At 40.9% G+C, this 23,864-nt stretch overlaps 1 protein-coding gene across 1 annotated transcript in view; it reads right to left on the reverse strand.

Moving 5' to 3' along the window:
* The window catches only part of LOC132825556 (tudor domain-containing protein 7-like), a 110,235-nt gene that overhangs the window by 48,682 nt on the left and 37,689 nt on the right, over window positions 1-23,864 (reverse strand). The window contains exons 5-6 of the mRNA XM_060840937.1: window positions 22,989-23,080; window positions 13,580-13,797 (exon numbers count right to left, since the gene is read on the reverse strand). Of these exons, the coding sequence (XP_060696920.1) occupies window positions 13,580-13,797; window positions 22,989-23,080 (310 nt within the window). The remainder of the gene's footprint in view (window positions 1-13,579; window positions 13,798-22,988; window positions 23,081-23,864) is intronic.

Genomic DNA, 23,864 nt, shown 5'->3' on the forward strand with positions numbered 1-23,864 from the left:
TTCACATATTATTTCCTAGCTGTTATATAAATGCATAAACAGTGTCCCTTTACAGATGTCTTAGGCCAGCCTCAAGTTTTCTTGTTTTTTTTCTTGGTTGAAACAGTCAGACACCCTTGTGTCCCCTCTCGATGAGAAATACCACCAGAGCACTATTGACATTAAAATTTCTAGGTTAGCTCTAACGGTTTTGTGATCTGAACACCTAAGGATATGGGCTCCAGGTTTGATATAATGGTCTGTGCAAAGTAAATCAAATCTAAAGCAGCACTGGAATCAGTACAAGTGGGCTCCCAGCCTATAGAAGGAGTTAAAGTATTCAACAAAGTTATGCATTCCAGGACCATCACCTAAGAAACTTGATGAAATAACTTTTATGGTTACATAATAAGTAGATCCTCATTCCTAAGAGCCTACAGACATTTAGACTCTCAACAAAATTGCTGGAAACCATTGGATGGAATGAGCAATTTCCAACTCTAATAATTGAAGCTATCTTTGATGACCAAGAAGCCAATTAATTGCATTAACAACTGTGACTTATTTGCAAAGGTTAGCGCGCATACTGACAAAAAACATAATGAGGATTCCATGAAAATGATTCACATGTTATACTGGATGAACAGGTCAATATTTGCAGACAAAGCATTAATGCTGCAATGTCTCTTTCCGAGAAACAAATGTTTGCTGTTTAAAGGAAAGTATTTTTTCAAACTTACGAGTATCAGAGGCCTTCGGTTCCCTGCTTTGCCATGCCTTTGCCTAACATCATCATGGTAGCTCCACCATAACAAGTTTGCAGCAGGTTAAGGCAGTAACACATCACCACCCGCTCAGGAAAACTATAGATCAGCAATAAACACAGCTGGATGAAAATCCTGGAACTCCCTTAATAGTACTGTTGGTGGGCTAACCCACTACCTCCTCTAAACCATGGACTGCAACATTTCAAGGCAGCAGCACATTGCCCTTCAGAAGGTGGTGATCTCTGATGAGTAATAATGTCTTGCCTAGCCAGCAATGTCAACATCCCTTGAACAAAAAATGAGAATAACACAGGACATCATATTTCAAATGATGCCTACTGGTATATCATCCAATATGCAATCATAATATTATCCAGGACAGAATATAGATCAGACCTTGAATTAACGAGGCCATAATCTAAGTGCAAGGGTGGATATTTTTCCAAGATGATGGTAAGCATGCAAAATGCTGACAAATGTTGTACTGAAAATCAAGTGAAGAAAATTTATGATGTAGATATGATGCAAGGTGAGAGATTTATTTACATTTTCATATTGTTCATTTATATTTTGGAGTTGAGCTAGTGAATGTGGATTTTGGTCTGTATGTCTGAAGGGGAATTAATCATTAAATTCTGAGCATTTCTGTAGCCATGATGATTTCTTCTCAAACAGTTATAGAGAGAGACTTTCTGACCAGTAATGGGGTTTTGTTTACATTAGGAGAGTAAACCACATAGGACATGAGGCTTTCAGATAAAAGATTCAGGAATAGTTTTCTTTGAGCTTAGTGGATACACTACAGCTTGGAAGGAAGCTTTTTAATTTCAGTTTGCGGCAGTTTGAAGAAGCCTTGATGGAAGTTGGATGTGTAAAATAGTTCCTTTGTTTTTAAATTCACTCATGGAATGAAGGCATTACTGTCTGGGCAAGCATTTACTACCATCCTTGAGAGGGTGACCGTGAGATATCTTATTGAGCCGCTGCAGTCTCTGTGTTGTAGATCAACTCATAATGCAGTTAGGGAGGGAATTCTAGGATTTTGATCCCAACAATAGTGAATTAAGTGATGTATTTCAAAGTCAGAATGGTAACTGGCTCAGAGGGGAACTTGCAGGTGTTGTAGTCTCCATGTAACTACTACCCTTGTCCTAGATGGAGAAAGGTGCTCAGGACTCTTGGTGAAATTCTGCAGTGCATTTTGTAGGCAGCACACACTGCTGCTGCTGAGTGTTAGCGATGGAGGAAATGAGTATTTCTGGATGTGGTGCCAAGCAAATGGACTACTTTGTCTGGATGGTGCCAAGCTTTTTGAGAGATTTTAGAGCATTCTATTATTCTCCTGGCTTATGTACAGGCTTAGGGAGTTAGGAGGGGAGATGTTTGCTGCTGGATTACTGGCATCTAACAGCTCTTGTAACTACTGTAGTTACATGTCTAAATCCAGTTCACGTCTGATATCACCCAGGATGATGTAGTGGCGTATTCAGGGGGCAATGGTTAGATCGTCTCTTACTGGAGATGGTCATTGTCTACATTTGTATCGTGCAAGGGTTACTTGCCACTTTATTGTCCAGGTCTTGGTGCATTTGGACATAGACTGTTCCAGTACTTGAGTTGTGAATAATGCTGAACATTGCACAGTTATTACATCCTCTTCTGACTTTCTGATGGAAGGAAGGTCATTAATTAAGTAGCTGAAGGTGGTAGGGCCTAGGACACTACCCTGTGGAACTCCTTGCAGAAATGACCCTGAACAGAGTTGACTGATTTTCAACAATCACAGCCATCTTCTCTCCTGTTAGGTATGACTCCACCCAAAAGCAAGACCCCACCAACACCATTTCCCATTGACTTGGACTCCTTTGATGCCAAATACATCCTTGATGTTAAAGGCAATCACTTTCATCTCACCTCTGGAATTCAGCTCTTTGCCACTTTAGTTAAAGCATGGACAAAGGGTCAGGAACCAAACGGTCCTTCTGAAACCAAATTTGGTGTCAGTGAGCAGGCTGTTGCCGAGCAGGTACCACTTCATAGCATTGTGATGACACCAATCATAATGTTATTATTAATAGAGTGTCAACTGATGGGACAGAATTGACCACGGTATATTGGTCCTGTTTTGTGTGTACAGGACATAGCTGGGAATTTTCCACATTGCCAGACCGATGCCAGTGTTGCAGCTATACAGGAACAGTTTGATTATGCAGACATATGGATGTTGGATCAGCTGCTCAGTAATTCTGGCTGTAGATTGTTGCAAGTGCTGCAGCTTTATTTTTGCAATGATGTACTGGGCATCCCCATCATTGAGGATGGGGATGTGTGTGGACTATCCTCCTCCACTGAGTTAATTGTCCACCACCATTCACAACTGGATGCAGGACTGCTGAGCTTAGATCTGTTCTGTTTGTTGTAGAATTGTTTAGCTCTGTTTACCACTTACTGTTTATGCTGCTTGTCACACGAGTCGTTCTGTTTCATACCTTTACCAGATTGACACCTCATTTCTAGCAAGGCCCGGTGCTGCTCATGGCATACCCTCCTGTGCTTTCCATTGAACCAGTGTTGATGGTAATGGTTGAGTGGGGAGGTTGGAGATTGAGTTCAACTATGATCTGCAGCTGCTGGTGCACAACACTAGATGGGTGCCCAATTTCAAATTACTAGACCTATGTGAAGGCTGTCCCATTTAGCATGATGACAGTGCCACAGAACACTATGCAACATATTCTCAATGTGAAGGCAGGACATTATCTCCACAAGGGCTGTGAGGTGATGACTTTCATCATAACCATCATTGACAGCAGGCAGATTGGTGAGGATGAGGTCAAATAGGTTGTTGCCTTTTGTTGACTCCCTCACCACCTGCTGCAGATTCAGTCTAGCAGCAATGACCTTTCAGACTTGACCGGCCTGATCAAGTTTTGTTGGTGAACACAAATTCCCCCACCCAGAGTGCATTCTGCACCCTTGCCACACTCCATGCTTCCTTCAAGTGTTGCTTAACCTGGAGAAGTACTGATTCATTCGCTGAGCAAAGACTGTATGTGATAATCAGGTTTCCTTTCTGGCACCACAAGACTTCATGGGGGTCAGGAGTCAAGTTGAGGACTCCCAAAATAGCTTCATTCTCACTGCATACCACAGTTCTGCCACCTCTGCTAGGTCAATCCGAGCAAAGGAAAGTAGTTTAGGACTGTTCAGAAAGAGAATACCTTAGTTTAAGGACTTCAGGTTGGAAATTCCAGATCAGAAGTGTTAATGGAAACACTGAAGGGGTTGTGAAGCTGAAAAAGTCAAAGCTTTATGATGGATCAAGAAAGAGACGATTGGATGCTTGAATGAGAAATGAAGCCACAGCTAAGTTAAACCATGTGTGGGAGATAGAAGGGAATTCTTTCTGGTTATGCAGTGCTGACATGGGATTCTTTTGGCATTAATGGGATTGTATTTGTACTGCATGTTTTGACTTCTTTCAGATTGCGTTATAAGTAAACTGTTTGGTTTATTTTACTTATCTTCCTTACTTGTGCATAATAAAGTTCCTTTTATGATTAAAACCAGCATTTCATGCTTGTATTTCAATGAAAGACCACCTTGTTAATAAATGAAAACAAATCACAACTTCAGGGTATCAAGCCAGTTTTCAGTCCGGGCTTGGACTTATTCAGTCATAACATCAAGTGGGATCAAGTGGGAACAGCAGCTTCATTTTCCTTTGCATCAACTTCTCATTAGGTTTATTAATATAATACATCTGGTTACCATAGCAAATATGTAACAACATGCTTCTATATTGAAGCTGTATTCATTTTTCACTGCCTGAGCTTTAGTCTGGAAAATTATACTGTGGGCAGTATAATTGCTTATTTAAACTTGAGAGTAACAACTATGTCCCCATGGTTAGACATGGATTTAAGTATTTGTTGCCCAACAGCTTTAACCTGGAGATCTTCCCTCTCTTTGAGCATTTAAATAGAATAAGCTCAATTCTTTTGTTCTACATATATATCCCTTTCTCCCTTCAGACTGCTTTTCAGAGCAACTGATTAATATGATCACCTTATTAAACTGCATTTCAAAAAATTTAGAATGTAACATCTAAACTGGTAAACAAATTTAACCTACAAAATTCAAAATACCTGACTTCTCTGGATATCGATGCAAGAAGACAGGTGAGAATATGAATCAAGCCAAATTGAGCTGAGCGGTGTTGAGTTGGATAATGCAGAAACATTGAGTGAATTGGAAGCACAACACAACAGGAGATAAAGCTTATTATGATGCAACAAAGGGCTAGATTATTCACGTCATTCATATCTAGAGGATAGAAAGCCTAGCCCATTGTATATAGGTAAATCATGCAGAGGGTGGACTGATGCTGGAACCAAGTGAACAACTGATAAGAAATCAGGCCAACACATGCGGGTCATGGATGTGTCAAAAAGGAGCTCCAATCAATGTAGATAACCAGTATAGGCCAATGAAGATAATATTTATTTTTCTATTCATGAAGCACCCATCAAATTCAAGTTCAACCTCAGACCCAGCTCCTGCTACTGAGCCAGCAAATGGCCTCAGGTGAGTTAGACTGGTTTCTGACCCGCAGATCTACATACATTAACTCAAATCAGTTTAATGTCCCATCCTCCTTGTAGGCACGGAGAATCATTAATATAGCAGTCTTACCTTATAGAACACTGCATTTTCTATAACCCAAGTGGAATATTAAGGTCATCCAAAAGGTAGAAGTATCAGACAAATCTGTCCTCAGCACTGAAAAGAGAGCCATGAAATGATAAGACAGTTCAGAATGCGTTCTTGTAAAAAGTTGATGCAAGGTTCCCTCAGGGACACAAGAATGTCAGTTGTGTTTTTGGTGTCTAGAAATGTTTAAATTTAAAAGTTATTTTTCATTGTGTTTCCTTGGATACATTGCTGGGAAGGGTAGTGTTCATTGTCCATGCCTTTGAGAAAGTAGTAGTAAGCCACCTTCTTGACTGGTTGGAGACCATAATATGCATGGCCATCCCCAATGATTGATTGTTGTCATATGTACTAAGTATAGTGAAAAGCTTTGTTTTGTGAGCAGTACAGGTAGATCTAGCGAACAAAGATGTGTGCTTAGACAAAGCAAGGATTACAAGGATACAACTGCTCAGGAGGTAACCAAAGCAAGATCAGCATTAGAATTAAAATTAGAGGGGTCCATTCAGCAGTCTAATAACAGCAGGGAAGAAGCTGTTCTTCAACCTGTTGTGCAAGCTTCTGTGAATTCTACCTGACAGAAGAGCTTAGAAGTGGCAGGGGTTTTTGACGATGCTGGCAGTCTTTCTGCAGCATTAAGAACTGTAGATGGAGTCTGTGGATGGAAGGTTGGCTTCCATAATGGTCTGGGTTATGCACACAACTTTCTTCATTTCGTATGGTCTTGGGTAGAGCAGTTGCTGTACAAAGTTGCTTTGAGCCCAAATAAATGCTTTCTATGGTGCATCTGTAGAAACTGGGGAGGGTCCTTATGGACATGCCGAACCTCAAGCCGCCTGAGGAAGAGGAGGCATTGTTGTGCCTTACTGACCACTGCATCTATTTGTAAAGTCCAGGACAGATTGTTGATCATCATCACTCCTCAGAACTTGACGCTCTCAACCCTCTCCACCTCAGCTCCATTGATGTAGGTTTAGGCATGACCTCCTCCTTTACTCCTGCAATCAATGATCAGTTCTTTTGTTTTGCCAACACAGAGAAAACAATAGAACACTGAACATTCTATCCTCTTCCTGTATCCTGACTCATCATTGTTAGATATCCGGCCTACCATAATGATGTCATCAGCACACTCATAGACAGGGTTCATACTGAATTTGGCTACATGGTTGTGGTTGTACAGACAGTATTGTAGAGGGTTGAGTATACCTTCTTGCAGGTGCCAGTATTGAGGATTAACCTGTTATTAAATAGGGAATTGCAGATCCTTAACCCAGCAACTGTGAAGGCCAGGCAATATAGTTCCAAGTCAAGATAGCATGGGGCTAAGAAGGAACCTTCCAGGTAATGTCGTGTTCTCATGATCTGCTACTCTTTGCCCTTCTAGGTGATAAGGGGTGATAGGTTTGGAAGGTGCCATCCAAGGAGCCTTGGTTAGCTGCTATAGTGCATTTTGTAGATGGCACACAGTGGCATCAACGTGCACTGCCAATGTAGGGAACACCTATGGTGGTACTGAACAATGATCACGCATGTACTTTGTTTTAGATTGTGTTGAGAACCTTCAGTGTAAATGGATCTCCTTTCATCCAGTATTCCATTCTATTCCTGGCTGTGCCTTGGAGATACATGGTGGATGGATATGAGTCAGTCACATCATGTGCAGAGTCATTCACTACAGAAATCACAACTTCTGATCTGCTCTTGTAGCTGTAGTATTTGAATGACTGATTCAGTTCCATTACTGGTCAATGGTAACCTCTAGGATGATGATGATGCAGGATTCCGCATTGGTAATGTCATTGAAAATTAAGGGATCTGTTACATTCTCTCTTGCTCGAAATGGTCATTGCCTCACCTTTTAATTAGAGGTATAATTCAGGCCGTACATCAGCAAGGTCATGAACATGGCCTACGTCTTGCTACTTTACAGACACAAATTGTTTCAGTGTCTGAGGAGTTGCAAATGCTACTGAATGTGGGAGATGCTCACTGACTATTGCACAGTTCTTATCTTAGAATGAAGACAAAGTCCTTTATGAAGCAACTGAACATGGATAGGCCGAGGACATGGCACTGAAGAACACTGTCTCTTGTGATGCTGTGGTAGTGTCCCTACCTCTGATTCAGGCAGCCTGGGTTCATGCCACCACATATAGACACAGCAGTTCCTCCAGGGTAGAAATGCTGGGATTGAGATGGTTGGCCTCAACAATGACAGCCATTTTTTTCACACATGATAGGACAAACATGAGTGAAGACTCCACCTTCTCACCCAAAATTATTATTGACTTGCATTTTGCAAATAATCACTGATGCCATACTTGGGCGATTGCTGCTTTTATGTGAAGGTCAATCACTCCTCCCTCAAGTGTCTGCAGTACAGTCACCCTTGTATAACCCGAACTTAACATTATGAGGAAGTTATTGCTGTGCAAGTGCTACGTAATAGCACTGACAATTACAGATTTCATCACTCGTGTGATGATTGAATATGGACTGGTGGGATAGTACTAGCATTGTAATATTAGTGGAACAGCTTGGTAAGATCAAAATGACAGTCAGCGGGGATTACAACCTTTGCTTTGTCCAGTGCCTCAGCCATTTCTTCGTACTGTGGAATGAATCAAATAGTCTGAAGACTGACTGCAAGAACATCAGGAAAAGGTGGATGAATCATCCACTTCTCATTTTGACTGAAGTTTGTTTCAAATGCTTCAGCCTTGCATGTTGCGTTAATTTGCTGGGCTTAACTGGCAATCAAGAAAATTGAGTTCAGAGAAATAATGAACTGGTTTAGCTTGATGTATGTATTACAAATTTTAGCCAAATATCATAGTACAGAACCTGAGAATTGGTGAAATAATACACGTCAAAGCTTTCGGTCTTGCACTTATCTTACCAATTGTCCTAATAAGGGAAAGTTTTTAACCCAATCATTGTTCCTAGATATCTCTCAAACTCCCCAACTCCCTGCCGTTTCTTTTTATTTCTCCTCGTTGCTTCAATTTCTTCCTTCTTCTCAAGATTGATTATTATTGGGTACAGTTCAGTAGCGATTTTCAAGTAATTTGAATCATAGAATCCATACAGAGCAGAAGCAGGCCATTCAGCCCATTAAGTCTCCATGAACACTCGTATAAGCATCCCACCCTTCCACCCCACCCCCACCCAATCCTTGTAAACCTGTATTTCTCACGGCCTATCCAACTAACCTGGTCACTATGGGCAATTTTGCATGGCCAATCTATCTAACCTGCAAATGTTTGGACGATGGGAGGAAACCCACACAGATACAGGAAAAATGTGCAAACTCCGCACAGACAGTCACAGGAGACTGGAATCCAACCTGACTCCCTGGCACTGTGAGGCAGCAGTACGAACCACTGAGCCACCGTATCACCCCAAAAGGTTACGGAGACATTCCACGAGAATGGTGAAAATTACAGCTGACTGAGTCTGACTCAATCCTCATGGCATTCACATCTAAGCATATCCAGATGTCATTCAACAGTTTTCTCAGGAGGGGACACTGATTGATGCTTTTCTTCCCCAATGCAAAACTAGGTACTCTCCATTAACTATTACACCACAGCTGATACATAATTCAGCAGAGACATGGAAAACAATTTATATCATCTTTGTCTGAATGGTTCAAGCTATACATTAGGTAAACCTACAAAACCATTGAGGAATTCTATTTCCATCCTGTGAGCAGTTTGTATTATACTTCATTTTCTCAAAATAAAATTGTCCACACAATTGTCTTATATCTTTATCATCAAACTTGGGGGAGAAAAACAAGCTCCAATCTACAAATATTCAAAACTCAAAAAAAGCATCAATATTGAGCTTCTGGACAACTGGGAGTATTGAAAATGGAAACTGTTTCCCTGCAGCAGAGACAAAGGTAGATCAATAAAAAGCAATGAGACGACAAAATATAGTAAAGAAAAACGACAAAGAAATCACAAATAAGAGTCCAGATAATTGTAATCTCATGTTTAAGCACAAAGCAGTACCAGTCAGATGCAATTAGCATGCTCTGTTTAAACTCTGATGCAGTAGCAGAATACAAGTCCACCATTTAGGGTGAGGGCAGCTTAAAATTTCAGGTACAGTGAAACAATGCACCAAGCACCAATTTCTATTTTCACACATGACAAATGCAACAATAATGAACAGAAGCAAGAATTCAGTGAATCGGTTTTCTAAAATGTAAGGACAGGGTGAACTGATCTGGTTTAAAAAAAAGGCATGGTTAATACAATTTTTTATATGACTTCCATTTTTTTCCTGCATTACACATTATGAACACAGTTTCAATCACTTGCAACACAATACTTTGTGGAGAATTGCCTGTAAAACCTATGTCACAGGTGAGCATTATTTCAAGGCAAACTCACAGAATCTGTAAAGATATTCTAAGATACATCAGCAAAGTATATTAACACAAATGCCATCACTGTTATCACTTATCAAATTAATATTTTAAATCAGCTCACCATACTTTGGAAATATGCAGCCATCTTTTTACAGATTTCATGCACTTTTAGCAATACTGTTTATTCTCAGCAGTACAGTGCAGGTTTTGTTCTAATCTATTGCCTTTAGACTCTCTTGTCAATGATTGTGACGTTGCTTTTGCACACAGCTCACAATTAAGGGCAGAAGCAAAATTGCAATGCTTGCTAGAAAGCTGCTTGCATCAGTAAGGAAAGATTAGTTTGTCAGTCTTAATGTAAGTGTTTCCTTCAGTAGATACAAGTACAAAATAATTTGTGCATTGTCACTCTTAAAATCAATCATAAAAGATGCCTCATCAAACAATGGAATACGGAATTTGAACTGATGCTGAGACCCAGCCTGTGGGGAGGGGGAGGGGGCACTTATAGCATTTTGAAAATTCCATGATTGACATAATCTATGAAAGCTTTGTGATTATTTTGCTCCAGTCTAAGTTTTATGGATGCAATACAGCACTGCTAAAATGTGACAAATCGAAAATAAAATGAGAGAATTATTCCCAATTAGCACAAAAACTCGCCCTGACAGGTGGACTATGTACAACAATTACTTTAGGACATTTAACTGAAGTGGAAATCCACTGATTACACACAGATATAATGGGTGGACAGGTAGTAAAGCACAAAAGAGATAAGTGCACTAGGGATAAAGACTTTCAGAGACATTACAAATATAATTAAGCTCAGGCAAGCTAAGTGGAACAGTACTAAAAGAAGCCACGCTACAGTTTTTAAAATCACGTGCAAACAAGCAAAGTATTTGCAAAACTAACTATATCTATGTCAAAAGATCAGAGTATAATACAAATAAAAGTAACCATCTCTCACAGTAAGGCTGTTCATGGTTGAAATTACTGCACCTCATCTAAATGGTTACATGCTAGCTGAACATCTCTGGTAACCATAATCCTTCAGCTATGACTATAATGCCTTACAGCTATTCTAATTACTGTCCATTTTGAAGACCAATCGTGATTTAGCAGACCATAGCCAGAGTACAATGCTCACCTGTAATGAAGACTTTACAGGCAATTTCCCATTAGCGTCACAGGTTCACATTTCCACTTGAGTTGGTGAAGCTCAGTTGCAGAGGGCGCAATAATTTTATACTATAGCTTTTCCCAATGTCTTGGGCTTAACCAACTGCAGATATGAAAATAAGCACACAGTTGTAATTTCTTCATTCTCAAACATTTCTTTCTGGTTGCAATATGTGAATGCAGAGACTGACAACAATGTTTTGTTTCAAACAAGGCACAGTCCAGGACCTGAAAAGGTGACACCTCAGAGAAGCTAGCAGAAACCAGATAAAACCAGAGACACAAGACTTTCCAATATTGATATCTTCAAGTCGCAACTTTGGTGAACTAACAACCTTTGTAGGAACCAAGAAACTTAAGTTGGAGAAGTGACAAACTGTTCTAATGTACACTTTATTATAGCAAAGGCTTTACTTCAAACTGTACGAGAAATGCATGTGTGCCATGGCAGAAGATAGTGATGTCACATTGCGATGGAATACAAGAAAAATCAGATGTGGAACAATCCAACTGATAACAGTCACACATAGGGCTCCATATACCCATCTTACATCTAAGGAAAGACTTCACAGACTTCTACAATCGAACTGTTGCATACAAAACTAATTATCTTCAACTGAAAACTTGTTTTTGTTTCTACACAGTAACTAGTTCTATGGAGTTTTTAACTTCATTAACGGGATGTGGGCATCTCTAGCGAAGCCAGCATTTATTGTCCATCTTGCAGTTTAGAGTCAACCATATTGCAGTTTGTCTGGAGCCACACATAGGCCAGACCAGGTAAGGATGGTTGCTTCCTTCACTGAAGGACATGAGTGGACAAACAAACGGCAATGGATTCATGGTCATGAATAAATTCTTAATTCTAGATTTTGTTTTAATTATTGAATTCAAATTCCACCATCTGCCTTGGCAGGATTCAACCTCAGTCCTCAGAACATCAGCTGAGTCTCTGGATTAACAGTTCAGCAATAATACCATTCAGTCATCACCTCCTCACGTCTAGTGACAAGTACAAATTTTAGCATTGTTGCAATCAAGTCAGAAGTTGGTAGGTTCGAGCCTCACTCCAGACTTCAACACAACGAGATGCTATGATGAGGGATATATCATTCTTCATATGAAATATAAGCAGCCTGCCTGCCAAGTGGGATGAGAACTATCCCATTCTAATACCTGAAGGAGGAGCTGGGAGCCCAATGACTGAGCTGACTATCCACCTCCAACAAAAGCCACCAAAAACAAGTCATCTAGCTATACCATATTATTTACATGTTCAATAACAATGACTGCCTTTACACCATTCTTAGGACGTGATAAGACATAGCATAAAAGCAAGATTGTTGTGTCATGCATGGCTGATAGAATGAATTGTATTTTTATAACAGTTGTATTTATTTTCTTGTTAACAATGATTTTATTCGACATACGAATCAAAGTTTAGAATCATTTCGCACCTTCCATTACCTTGAATGCCAATTGTGCTTCATTGAAAAAAACAGAATTATTTATACACTATTTACCAGATTTAGTTGATAAGAAGCACGGCGTTAATCTCACGTGATGCAGGCACATGTACCATATCTTTTAATGTTGTAACAGTATAAATTGAAATCAACAAGATTTTAATCAATGTTAATTCTGTTTTTTAAAAAAATTAAAGTTCTATTACTGAATATTTTTACTGGGGGATCTCTCATGGCCTTAATGGCTGTCAAGTATTGTTTCAAATACTTCAATAAACTTAGCTTACAGGATGGTAATCACAAATAGATTGCTTAAAAGTTCTTGGAATTAAATTAAATCTTTCTCTATTGAAGTCTTATGACTGGATGCCCCTTTAATCTGACAGGCTGCAAGCATGGCAATAAAAACCCAAATGAGATACATAACGTCTGTGAAGATAATTAGATATAAATCTTTAAAAAGGTAGCAAATAAAATGATATTTGATCAGTTATTTGAAAGATTTCATTTTTGTTCAGCATAAGCAAATGACATTCAGCATTATTTTTGACTTACTTGTAAACTTGGCAACACTAAACATATTAACTGGACAAAAAAGGGTCACCATACAACTGCTTTGTGAAGTCATCCATGTCAACACAATTCGTTGCATTTGCAAACCAATCAGAATGCTGGAAAAGTTATTCTTCAAAAGCAACTCAAAAGGACCAATAAACAGTAATCATCACAGACAAATAGCAGATGAGATTTTTCAATCAGATTGTTCAAGTGGACCAATCACTGACAATACAAAGCCACTGGTGGGGCTCAGTGGATGTATCCCAATCAAGGAGGCCTGGGTTCAAGTCCCATTTGGTCCAAACATGTGTAATAACATCTCGTTGACTGATTAGAAAATATCTACCACTAATTAACATAGGTTTGAATACTTCCTTCTCTCAGCAACAACTGTTCTCCAAGGGAATATGTTAATTAAAAGATAAGGGGAACAAAGTGGGAGAATGGAAAAGAGATAAGCTGTCTACATTTTAAATTACATTCAAAATTCTCTTTAGCAATCACTGGTCAGGTAACAAAATGCCACTCACAGTGCATATATGAGTCCAATGTTCTAACTGCTTTAAAACATCTTGCTGAAGATCCTCATTGAACATCTTTCTGTACAATTGTGGCAACTTCGATAGCCAAATTCCATTACTGTATTTGTCCATGATCTCCTTCAGTCGAGACTGTATCAACTCATTATAGCTGGATTGAGGCGGTGATGAATTTGACTTTCTAGAATCTATGTCATCTCTCCAAACCACTAAAAAAAGTAGGAAAAAAAGCATCACAATTTATAACTTGTTTTCACTATAACAAATAAAATGATCAAATTAACAAATGGGGGTTGTTCATTTAACAGACAGCCTGAACATTATTGGTATGGGTCATGGTAACCCTAGGGTTTATGTAGCGAGTGTTCAGCAGCCTTAATTATTTATATGTATGTATTAGGCAACAAGCAATAATTTCACAAGCTGTCATATAGCTGTGAACTCTGCCACATGCTGAACCAACATGACAGGATACTGAACACATGTGTGTCAGACTAGATGTAATTGAAAGAAAATTAAATATTGAAAGGGACAATTCACATACTGTCAATCAAATAAAACATTCAAAGCACCATTCAATGGCCATTTCAACATCTAATATTATTTCCAACCAGAAGGTGGCAGGTTTTGCTTGGAAACAAACCACACTAATGGAAATTCTCTTCCTCTAATCAATCAAGCAATAACGACTTTGCAAGGCAATGACAAAATGGTCAAAATGTCAACAAGATGACCCTTGAAGGTCATGACATCATCAGAATAAACAGACACTGAGCTTAAGGAGGGAATATTAGAGGTGAAAGAGGTGAATTTTAAATCCAATTTGGAAGTAAGAGGTGGGCTGACAGAAAGAAAACATTTCATATTGTGGAATCTAAATGGCTGAGGGCATATATGTGGGTGGTAGGTTCGAGGGAGAGAAAGACATAAAAGACTGTAGCTCAAGGAATAAAGGGATTTTAGAGATTGTAAAGTTAGCCTGCTATTAGCGACAAATAACTAAAAAGAAATTTTGTGAGGTGGCTGAAGTGTCAAGAGGATAATAAGTGCTTATATCAAGCACGTCAAATTGAAACTTTAGAGAATGAGAGAGAATGAGTGACAGCAAAGAAAGGGAGATTGGACTGATGAACATGACCATCATGATCAATGTTAAGGTCTCATTCACAACAAGATCATCAAAGATGCTAATTAGAAAACAAAGCATCAAATAGTGTTTTGTTCTTCACATTAGCAATACATTTTTTAACCCTTGAGCAAAATCCATCACAATGGACAGCTTCAAGTATAAGTATACTCGTACATCACTTTCAATATTACTCAAGAGAAAAACAATTCCTCTTGTAGTCCTCTAATGAGTCTCAGTGCAAGCTGGGAGAACAGCATTTTATTTTCTGCTTGGGAACCCTGCAGCCTTCAGCACTTTCTAACAGAATTCAATACTTTTAGCACCTGAATACCTTCATCCTACCCCAACACCCCTGGCATGGTCATCATATAGGCTGCTTTCAGCACAGCCAACCCACTTTCACCTATGCATGGTCTCCATTCTCCATCTTTCTCTTTCCCTCGTATACCAATATTCTTCCCTTTGTTTACCTACTCTCCAACTCTCCCTCTTGGCTTCATCTTCACCTATCCTCTCACTCCTTTATCACCTCACACCCAGCTGTGTTCAGCATATATACCATTTATTTCTAGCTTCCACTGGCTTAGATAAAGGTCACTGGAGCCAAAACATTAGCTCTGTTTTCTCTCCAGAGATGCTGCCAGTCATTTCTGTTTTTGTTTCAGATTTCCAGTATCCACAGTTCTTTGTTTTATTGTGGCAAAACAGGAGTTTACCACTGCTCCCCACAAATCAGTGATGGTAAAGAAAGGCCTCAGAAACAGCCATATGATAAGGATCTGTTAGCTGTTTTAGTTACATGGTTGAGAAATAACTTATGTACCTCAATGGGGACCCGTTTAGTTTTCAATAGAGTGTTGGGATCTTTTATGTTTATCTGATGGATAGACAGGGCCTGGGTTTCATGTTTGTACCTGAAACATTATTACTCTAATCGCATTATTGCATGGACATGCCAGTACTGCTTTCATTCCAGTGTCGAATTGAACCTACAACCTAGTGACACAGAAGCAAGGAGTAGAGTTCAGAATTTTCAAGATACTATACTATTCCATTTCCTTCCTTTGAATTCTCCTCTATTTGATGTCTTAATTGGACCTGCTTCTTGATGGATTCCCTCTTCCTTTCCGCCCTTGTTTCTCACTGTTTTATCTCTTCTTGCCCATTCACTCAGTTTTCCTCCCTTCCATCATCCGGTAATCTCAATGCAAAAGTTTCTAACTGCTGGAGACTACCCATGCACAGCTCAATTTCACAGCTCAAATTATTAGAAACACACAGATATTTGAAATACTTCTGGAAGAGTGAAGTATCCTTTTATTGGGCTAGTATAATTTTATTGACATTTTAGTGGGCAGCATGGTGGCCCACTGGTTACGACCAGGGTTCAATTCCAGCCTTGGGTGACTGCGAGTGGAGTTTGCACATTGTCCCTGTGTCTGCGTGGATTTCTGCCACGTGCTCTGGTTTCTTCCCACAGTCTAAAGATGTGCAGGTTAGGTAGACTGGCCATGCTAGATTTCCCTGCATTTCCAGGGATGTGTAAGCTTCATGAATTAGCCATGGTAAATGCAGGGGTACAGGAAAAGGGTAGGGGTTTGGGTGGGATGCTCTTCAAAGGGTTGGTGCAGACTTGATGGGCCAAATGGCCTTTTTCTGCCTGGTAGGGATTCTATGATTTATATTCTGGATGGTTCTGCACCTTGGCAATCATTTAAAGGCCAGTTGATCAGAGGTGAAGACCAGCATGCTACCTATGAGGATAAAAGGTGATGATGAAAGATAAGAATTTTGGAACTCTGGATGACAAGAGATAAATTACTGTTTAATCAAAAAAAAATGTAAGTTTTGGGAAACTGAAATCAGATAAGGCCCTTGAGGAATATAAAGAAAGCGAGAAAAAAATTAAACAAGGAATTAGGAGGGCTAAAACAGGCTATGAAACATCACTGGCATGTAGGATTAAGGTGAATTCCATGATATTTTATGCATATGTTGAGACCAAGAAGGCAACTACTGAAAGACTAAGTCCACTCAAGGACAAAGGAGGGAATTCATGCATGGAACCAGAGGAAGTGGGCAAGGTCCTTAATGAGTATTTCGCATTGGCATTCCTGAAGGAGCAGGACATGGATGATGGTAAGCTTCGGGAAGGGTATGTTGATATTCTAGGGTATGTCAATATTAAGGTGGTGATGGTGTTGGGAGTCTCCTAAAAGTTAAAGTAGGTAAGTCACCAAGGTCTAATGGAATTTTTCCCAGGATGCTAAGGGAGGTAAGGAGGAGATGGAGGGCCATCGCAGAGATCATTACATCCTCTTTCGGAAGAAATTAGGTCCTCGAGGGAAAATAGCCAATGTTGTTCCTTTGCTTAAGGATGAGAACAGGAAAAATCCAAAAAATGATAAGACTGGTGAGTCTTACATCAGTAGTAGGGAAATTACTGGAGAAGAGTTTTTTAAGGAAAGGTTACTTTTAGAGGGGTGGCAGTGCAGAGAGGGCAATGTTCCTCTTGCAACATGTATGAGGTGAGGGAAGCCATTAGCGTCCCTGCTGAGTACACTTGCAAGAAGTGCACCCATCTCCAGCTCCTCCAAACCCGTGTTAGGGAACTGGAGCTGGAGTTGGATGAACTGCGGATCATTCGGGAGGCAGAGGAGGTCATAGATCGGAGCTTTAGGCAAGTAGTTACTCCGAAAGTTCAAGATAGATGGGTGACAGTGAGGGGGAGTGGGAGGAGGAAGCCAGTGCAGGGACCCCCTGCGGTCATTCCCCTCAAGAACAAGTATACCGTTTTGGATACTTGTGGGGGGGATGACTTACCAGGGGCAAGCAACGAGGTTCAGGCCTCTGGCACGGAGCCTGGCCCCGTTGCTCAGAAGGGTAGGGTGGAGAAAGGTAGAGCCATAGTTCTTGGGGACTCGATAGTGAGGGGTACAGACAGACGGTTTGGTGGGGGCGACAGGGACTCACGTTTGGTATGTTGCCTCCCAGGTGCAAGGGTACGTGATGTCGCTGATCGTGTTTTCCGGGTCCTTAAGGGGGAGGGGGAGCAGCCCCAGATCGTGGTCCACGTTGGCACCAACGATATAGGTAGGAAGAAGGGTGAGGATGTCAGACAGGCTTTCAGGGAGCTAGGTTGGAAGCTCAGAGTTAGAACAAACAGAGTTGTAGTCTCTGGTTTGTTACCCGTGCCACGTGATAGAGAGTCGAGGAATAGGGAGAGAGAGCAGTTAAATGCGTGGCTACAGGGATGGTGCAGGAGGGAGGGATTCCAGTTTCTGGACAACTGGGGTCCTTTCTGGGGAAGGTGGGACCTCTATAAAAAGGATGGGCTACACCTGAACCTGAGGGGCACCAGTATCCTTGGGGGGAGGTTTGCTAGTGCTCTTTGGGAGGGTTTAAACTAACTCCGCGGGGGCATGGGAACCAGGACTGTAGCTTTAGGGTACAGGACCTTGAGTGTAGGGAGGTTAGGAATAATGCAGCGATCTCTAAGGAGGGTGCCTGTAACCAGAAAGGTGGATTGAAGTGTGTATACTTCAATGCCAGAAGTATAAGGAATAAGGGAGGTGAACTTGCAGCGTGGGTTGGTACCTGGGACTTCGATGTTGTGGCCATTACAGAGACGTGGGTAGAACAGGGACAAGAATGGCTGTTGCACATTCCAGGGTTCAAATGTTTTAGTAGGATCAGACATGGGGGTAAAAAAGGGGGAGGCGTGGCATTACTTGTCAAAGACAGTATCACAGCAGTGGAATGGACGATGGAAGAGGACTTGCCATCTGAGGTAGTTTGGGCTGAGGTTAGAAATAGGAAAGGTGAGGTCACCCTGTTAGGTGTTTTCTACAGGCCTCCTAATAGTCCTAGAGAAGTAGAGGATAATATTGCGAGGATGATTCAGGAAAAGAGTGAAGGTAGCAGGGTGGTTGTTATGGGGGACTTTAACTTCCCAGATATTGACTGGGAGAGCTATAGCTCGAGTTCATTAGATGGGTCGGTGTTTGTACAATGTGTGCAGGAGGGTTTCCTGACACAATATGTCGACAGGCCAACAAGAGGGGAGGCTATATTGGATTTGGTTCTAGGTAATGAACCAGGCCAGGTGTTAGACTTGGAGGTAGGTGAGCACTTCGGGGACAGTGACCACAACTCGGTGACTTTTACTTTATGATGGAGAGGGATAATCGTGCGCCGCAGGGCAAGAGCTATAGCTGGGGGCAGGGAAATTATGATGCAGTGAGGCATGACTTAGGATGTGTGGATTGGAAAAACAGGCTTCAAGAGAAGAACACTAATGAGATGTGGGGATTGTTCAAGGAGCAGCTACTGCGTGTCCTCGATAGGTATGTACCAGTCAGGCATGGTGTAAAGGGCCTTGTGAGGCAGCCGTGGTTTAGTAAGGAATTGGAGTCCCTTGTGAAAGGGAAGAAGGCGGCATATGTAAAGATGAGGCGTGAAGGTTCAGTAGGGGCGATTGAGAGTTATAAGGTAGCCAGGAAGGAGCTAAAGAGGGAGCTAAGAGAAGCGAGAAGGGGACATGAAAAGTCTTTAGCTGGTAGGATTAGGGAAAACCCAAAGGCTTTCTATAGGTATGTCAAGAATAAAAGGATGACTAGGGTAGGTATCGGTCCAGTCAAGGATAGTAGTGGGAAGTTATGTGTGGAGGCGGAGGAGATTGGAGAGACATTAAATCAGTACTTTTCATCAGTATTCACTCAGGAACAGGACACTGTTGCTGATGTGAATATGGAATCACAAATAATTAGAATGGATGCCCTGGAAATATGCAGGGAAGAGGTTTTGGGAATATTGGAAAGGATGAATATAGATAAGTCTCCTGGGCCTGATGGCATTTACCCCAGGATCCTATGGGAAGCTAGGGAGGAGATAGCAGAGCCATTGGCCTGGATTTTTATGTCGTCATTGTCAACGGGAATAGTACCAGAGGACTGGAGGATAGCGAATGTGGTCCCATTGTTCAAGAAAGGGAGTAGGGATAGCCCTAGTAACTATAGGCCAGTGAGTCTGACTTCAGTGGTGGGCAAAGTCTTAGAGAGAATGGTAAGGGATAAGATTTGTGAACATCTGGGTAGGAATAACGTGATCAGGGATAGCCAGCATGGTTTTGTGAAGGGCAGGTCGTGCCTCACAAACCTTATTGAGTTCTTTGAGAAGGTGACTAAGGAAGTGGATTAGGGTAAAGCAGAAGATGTTGTGTATATGGATTTTAGTAAGGCGTTCAATAAGGTTCCCCATGGTAGGCTAATGCTAAAACTTCGGAGGTATGGCATTGAGGATACATTAGAGGTTTGGATTAGGAATTGGCTGGCTGGAAGGAGACAAGAGGGTAGTAGTTGATGGATTATGTTCATCTTGGAGCGCAGTTACTAGCGGTGTACCACAAGGATCTGTTTTGGGACCATTGCTTGTTGTTATCTTTATAAATGATCTAGAGGAAGGACTTGAAAGCTGGGTAAGCAAGTTTGCGGATGACACAAAAGTCGGTGGAGTTGTGGATAGTGAGGAAGGAAGTGGTAGGTTACAGCGGGATATAGATAAGTTGCAGAGCTGGGCGGAAATGTGGCAAATGGAATTCAATGTAGCTAAGTGCGAAGTCGTTCACTTTGGTAGGAATAACAAGATGATGGATTACTGGGCTAATGGTAGGCTACTTGGTAGTGTGGATGAGCAGAGGGATCTTGGTGTCCATGTACACAGATCTCTGAAAGTTGCCACCCAGGTAAATAGTGCTGTGAGGAAGGCATATGGTGTACTGGGCTTTATTGGCAGAGGAATTGAGTTCCGGAGTCCTGAGGTCATGTTGCAGTTGTATAAGACTCTGGTGAGGCCTCATCTGGAGTATTGTGTGCAGTTTTGGTCGCCATACTATAGGAAGGATGTGGAAGCTTTAGAATGAGTGCAGAGGAGGTTTACCAGGATGTTGCCTGGAATGGTAGGAAAATCTTATGAGGAAAGGCTGAGGCACTTGGGGCTGTTCTCATTGGAGAAGAGAAGGTTTAGGGGAGATCTGATAGAAGTGTATAAGATGATTAGGGGTTTAGATAGGGTAGATACTAAGAACCTTTTACCGCTAATGGAGTCAGGTGTTACTAGGGGACATAGCTTTAAATTAAGGGGTGGTAGGTATAGGACAGATGTTAGGGGTAGATTCTTCACACAGCGGGTTGTGAGTTCATGGAATGCCCTGCCCGTATCAGTGGTGAACTCTCCTTCTTTATGGTCATTTAAGCGGGCATTGGATAGGCATTTGGAAGTTATTGGGCTAGTATAGGTTAGGTAGGATTCGGTCGGCGCAACATCGAGGGCCGAAGGGCCTGTACTGCGCTGTATCCTTCTATGTTCTATGTTCTATAAGATTCTTAGGATTTAATCACATTTGGAAAAGAATGGATTTAATAGGGATCATCAGCGTGGCTTTGTGCAGGGCAAGTTTTGTCTCAAGTTTGACTGTGCTTTTTGACGAAGTGATAATGATCATTGGTGAGGATTGGGCAGAGGAGGTTATCGACATGGACTTTACTAAAACATTTGACAAGATCCTTCATGACAGGCTGGTGCAAAAGATGAAGTCACATGAGATCCACAATGAGCTGGTAAAGTGCATACATATTTAGCTTGCTCAAAGAAGACACTAAGTTGTTGCAGAGGATTGTTTTTCTGACTCAAAGTCTATTGACTAGTGATGTTCCACAAGGATCAGTGTCGGGATCACTATTGTTGTATATAAATGACTTGTATTAAAATGTAAATGGTGTGACCAGTAAGTTTGCAGATAGCAAGAAAATTGGTGGAGTTGTGGATAGTGAGGAGGATTGTCAAAGGATACTGCAGGTTATAGATCAGTTTGAAAGTTGGATGAAGAAACAGCAGTTGTCGTTTAATCTGAACAAGTGTGAGATGAGGCAATTTGGGGAGGTCAAATCCAACAGCAAAGTATGCAATAAATGACAGGACCCTTAGGAACATTGATATATAAAGGAATCCTTGGGTCCAAGTGCATAATTCCCTGAAATGTCAACACAAGTGGATAGGGTGATACAAGATAGAAATGATATGGTATGCTTGCCTTCATTGGTTGAAGCATCGAGCATAGAAGTTGGGAGAAAACTTTAGTTTAGGCCACATTTGGAGTATTGTGTGCAGTTCTGGTCACCACACCATGGATGTGGAGTCTTTGGAGAGGTTAAAAAAGAGGTTTTAACAGGTTGTTGCCTTAATTAGAATGTAAATGCTACAAGGAGAGGTTGGACAAAATTGCTTTCGTCAGAGTGGTGAGGCTGAGGGGCAGTCTGATAGCAATATAGAAAATTCGAGAGGCATGCCCAGGGTGGATAGTTGGAACTTTTTCCCTTAGTGGAAATACTAGGCAGCATAGATTTAAGGTGAGAGGAGAATAGCAAAGGAGATGTGCATGCAAAGATTTTTTTTAAGAATAGAGGGTCATGGGTGCTGGAGTGCATGCCAGGGAGGTGGACGCAGCAGATATGATAGCAACATGTAACAGGCATTTAGACAGACACATGAACAGGCAGGAAAACGAGGGACACGGACCACATACAAGCACAGGGGGAGAGTTTAAAATGGCATTGTGGTCGACACAGACAGAGTAAGCCAGAGGACTGGTCCTATGCTGTATTGTTTTATGCTCTGTACATGCCTTCAACCATCAGTTACAGCTTTTGGACAAAAATATCTAGGTGAGGTCGAGACGAAAGCTTTGAAGTAAATAAAATTAATATACTTGTTATGTGAGAAAACATTTCAATACATAGTTATCAATCCTAACTATTTTTGGCATTTATGTTGTCCTTAATTCAGAGACCTTGTGTGTATTTAAGGGTGAACTGGATACATTCCTGATCAGGAGGAGAATAATGGGCCATCATGAATGCGCAGAAACGTGGATGAGAGGAGTGTCGGATCAGCTATGTTCCTACTGAATGATGGGAGTAGGCTCAAGGGGCCGAATAACCTACTTCAGTTCCTATTTCTTAGGGTTTCAATTTGGGCATTTGAAATTCCATGAACCACAAAAGACTACAGATGAATTTATTTTCATAAATTATGATATTCAATTGATAATTTGATATAAAAAAACACTATGATGGCACAGGAAGACCATCATAAAATTCAGATTGCAATTAGATATGATTATAAAGCACGTTTTCATTATTAACATTGAAATCCATTACTAGAATATTTATGGTCATGAACTGCACAATGCACGAAATAAAGCCATCCACATACCACTATGTTCACTTGGTGTGTTTTTTGCTAAGTGCACCTGAAGTTCTTTTTGAAATCTTGGAGGAAACGTCATGGTTGGTCTTTTTTCAGATCTATAAACCAAGAAAGCAAAATTATACCAAGATTAGGAATCTAAGAAAAAGGGAAAAGAATAAAAGGAGAATTTGAAAATGCTTTGTACTTTCAGGAACTTGTGATCGATCAGTATCCAGAGTGGAACTGTTAAAACACGATGTGAAATATGCATTGGTTCGCAATAATGTTGACACTTGTCAGTTCCAAGTGGTTTACATGGTCTGGCAAATTATAGATCATAATCATTGCAGACAAATGATCACAGAGTTTTTAAAAGACCCAATCCTTGCATTATGGATATGTTCAATATATATCCAAACAAATTCAAAAGCATATTTCACTAATTGAAATGTTATGAAGTATAGCAAAGAACCAGTATTACCGCTTTTGAACTCTAGCTCAGATTCTTTAAATCCCACTCCTTCATAAGTGAAACAAATACAAGCAAACAAAGCAACTACTACAGGAATTCCAGAGTAAGGGTAAACCTCCACTAAGGGAGTGTGACAGAAGTTCACCAGATTAACCCAAATTTCAGGGGTGTGTAGGTTAGGTGCATCAGTCATGGGAAATGAGGAGTAATAGGGTAGGGAAACGGGTCTGGGTGGGATACTTGTTGGAGGGTTGGTGTGGACTTGGTGGACTGAATGGCCTGTCCCCACATTCTTGGGATTCTATAAATTATACAACTGTCCTTTGAGGGGAGCTGTAAGGAAAGGCTGAATATGCTGGGGCCTCTCTTTCCCTGGAGCATCAAAGGCTGAGGGATGACCTTATAAAGGTTTATAAAGTCGGGGGGGC

Source organism: Hemiscyllium ocellatum, chromosome 2 (assembly GCF_020745735.1).
Source record: "Hemiscyllium ocellatum isolate sHemOce1 chromosome 2, sHemOce1.pat.X.cur, whole genome shotgun sequence".
NCBI lineage: Eukaryota > Metazoa > Chordata > Chondrichthyes > Orectolobiformes > Hemiscylliidae > Hemiscyllium > Hemiscyllium ocellatum.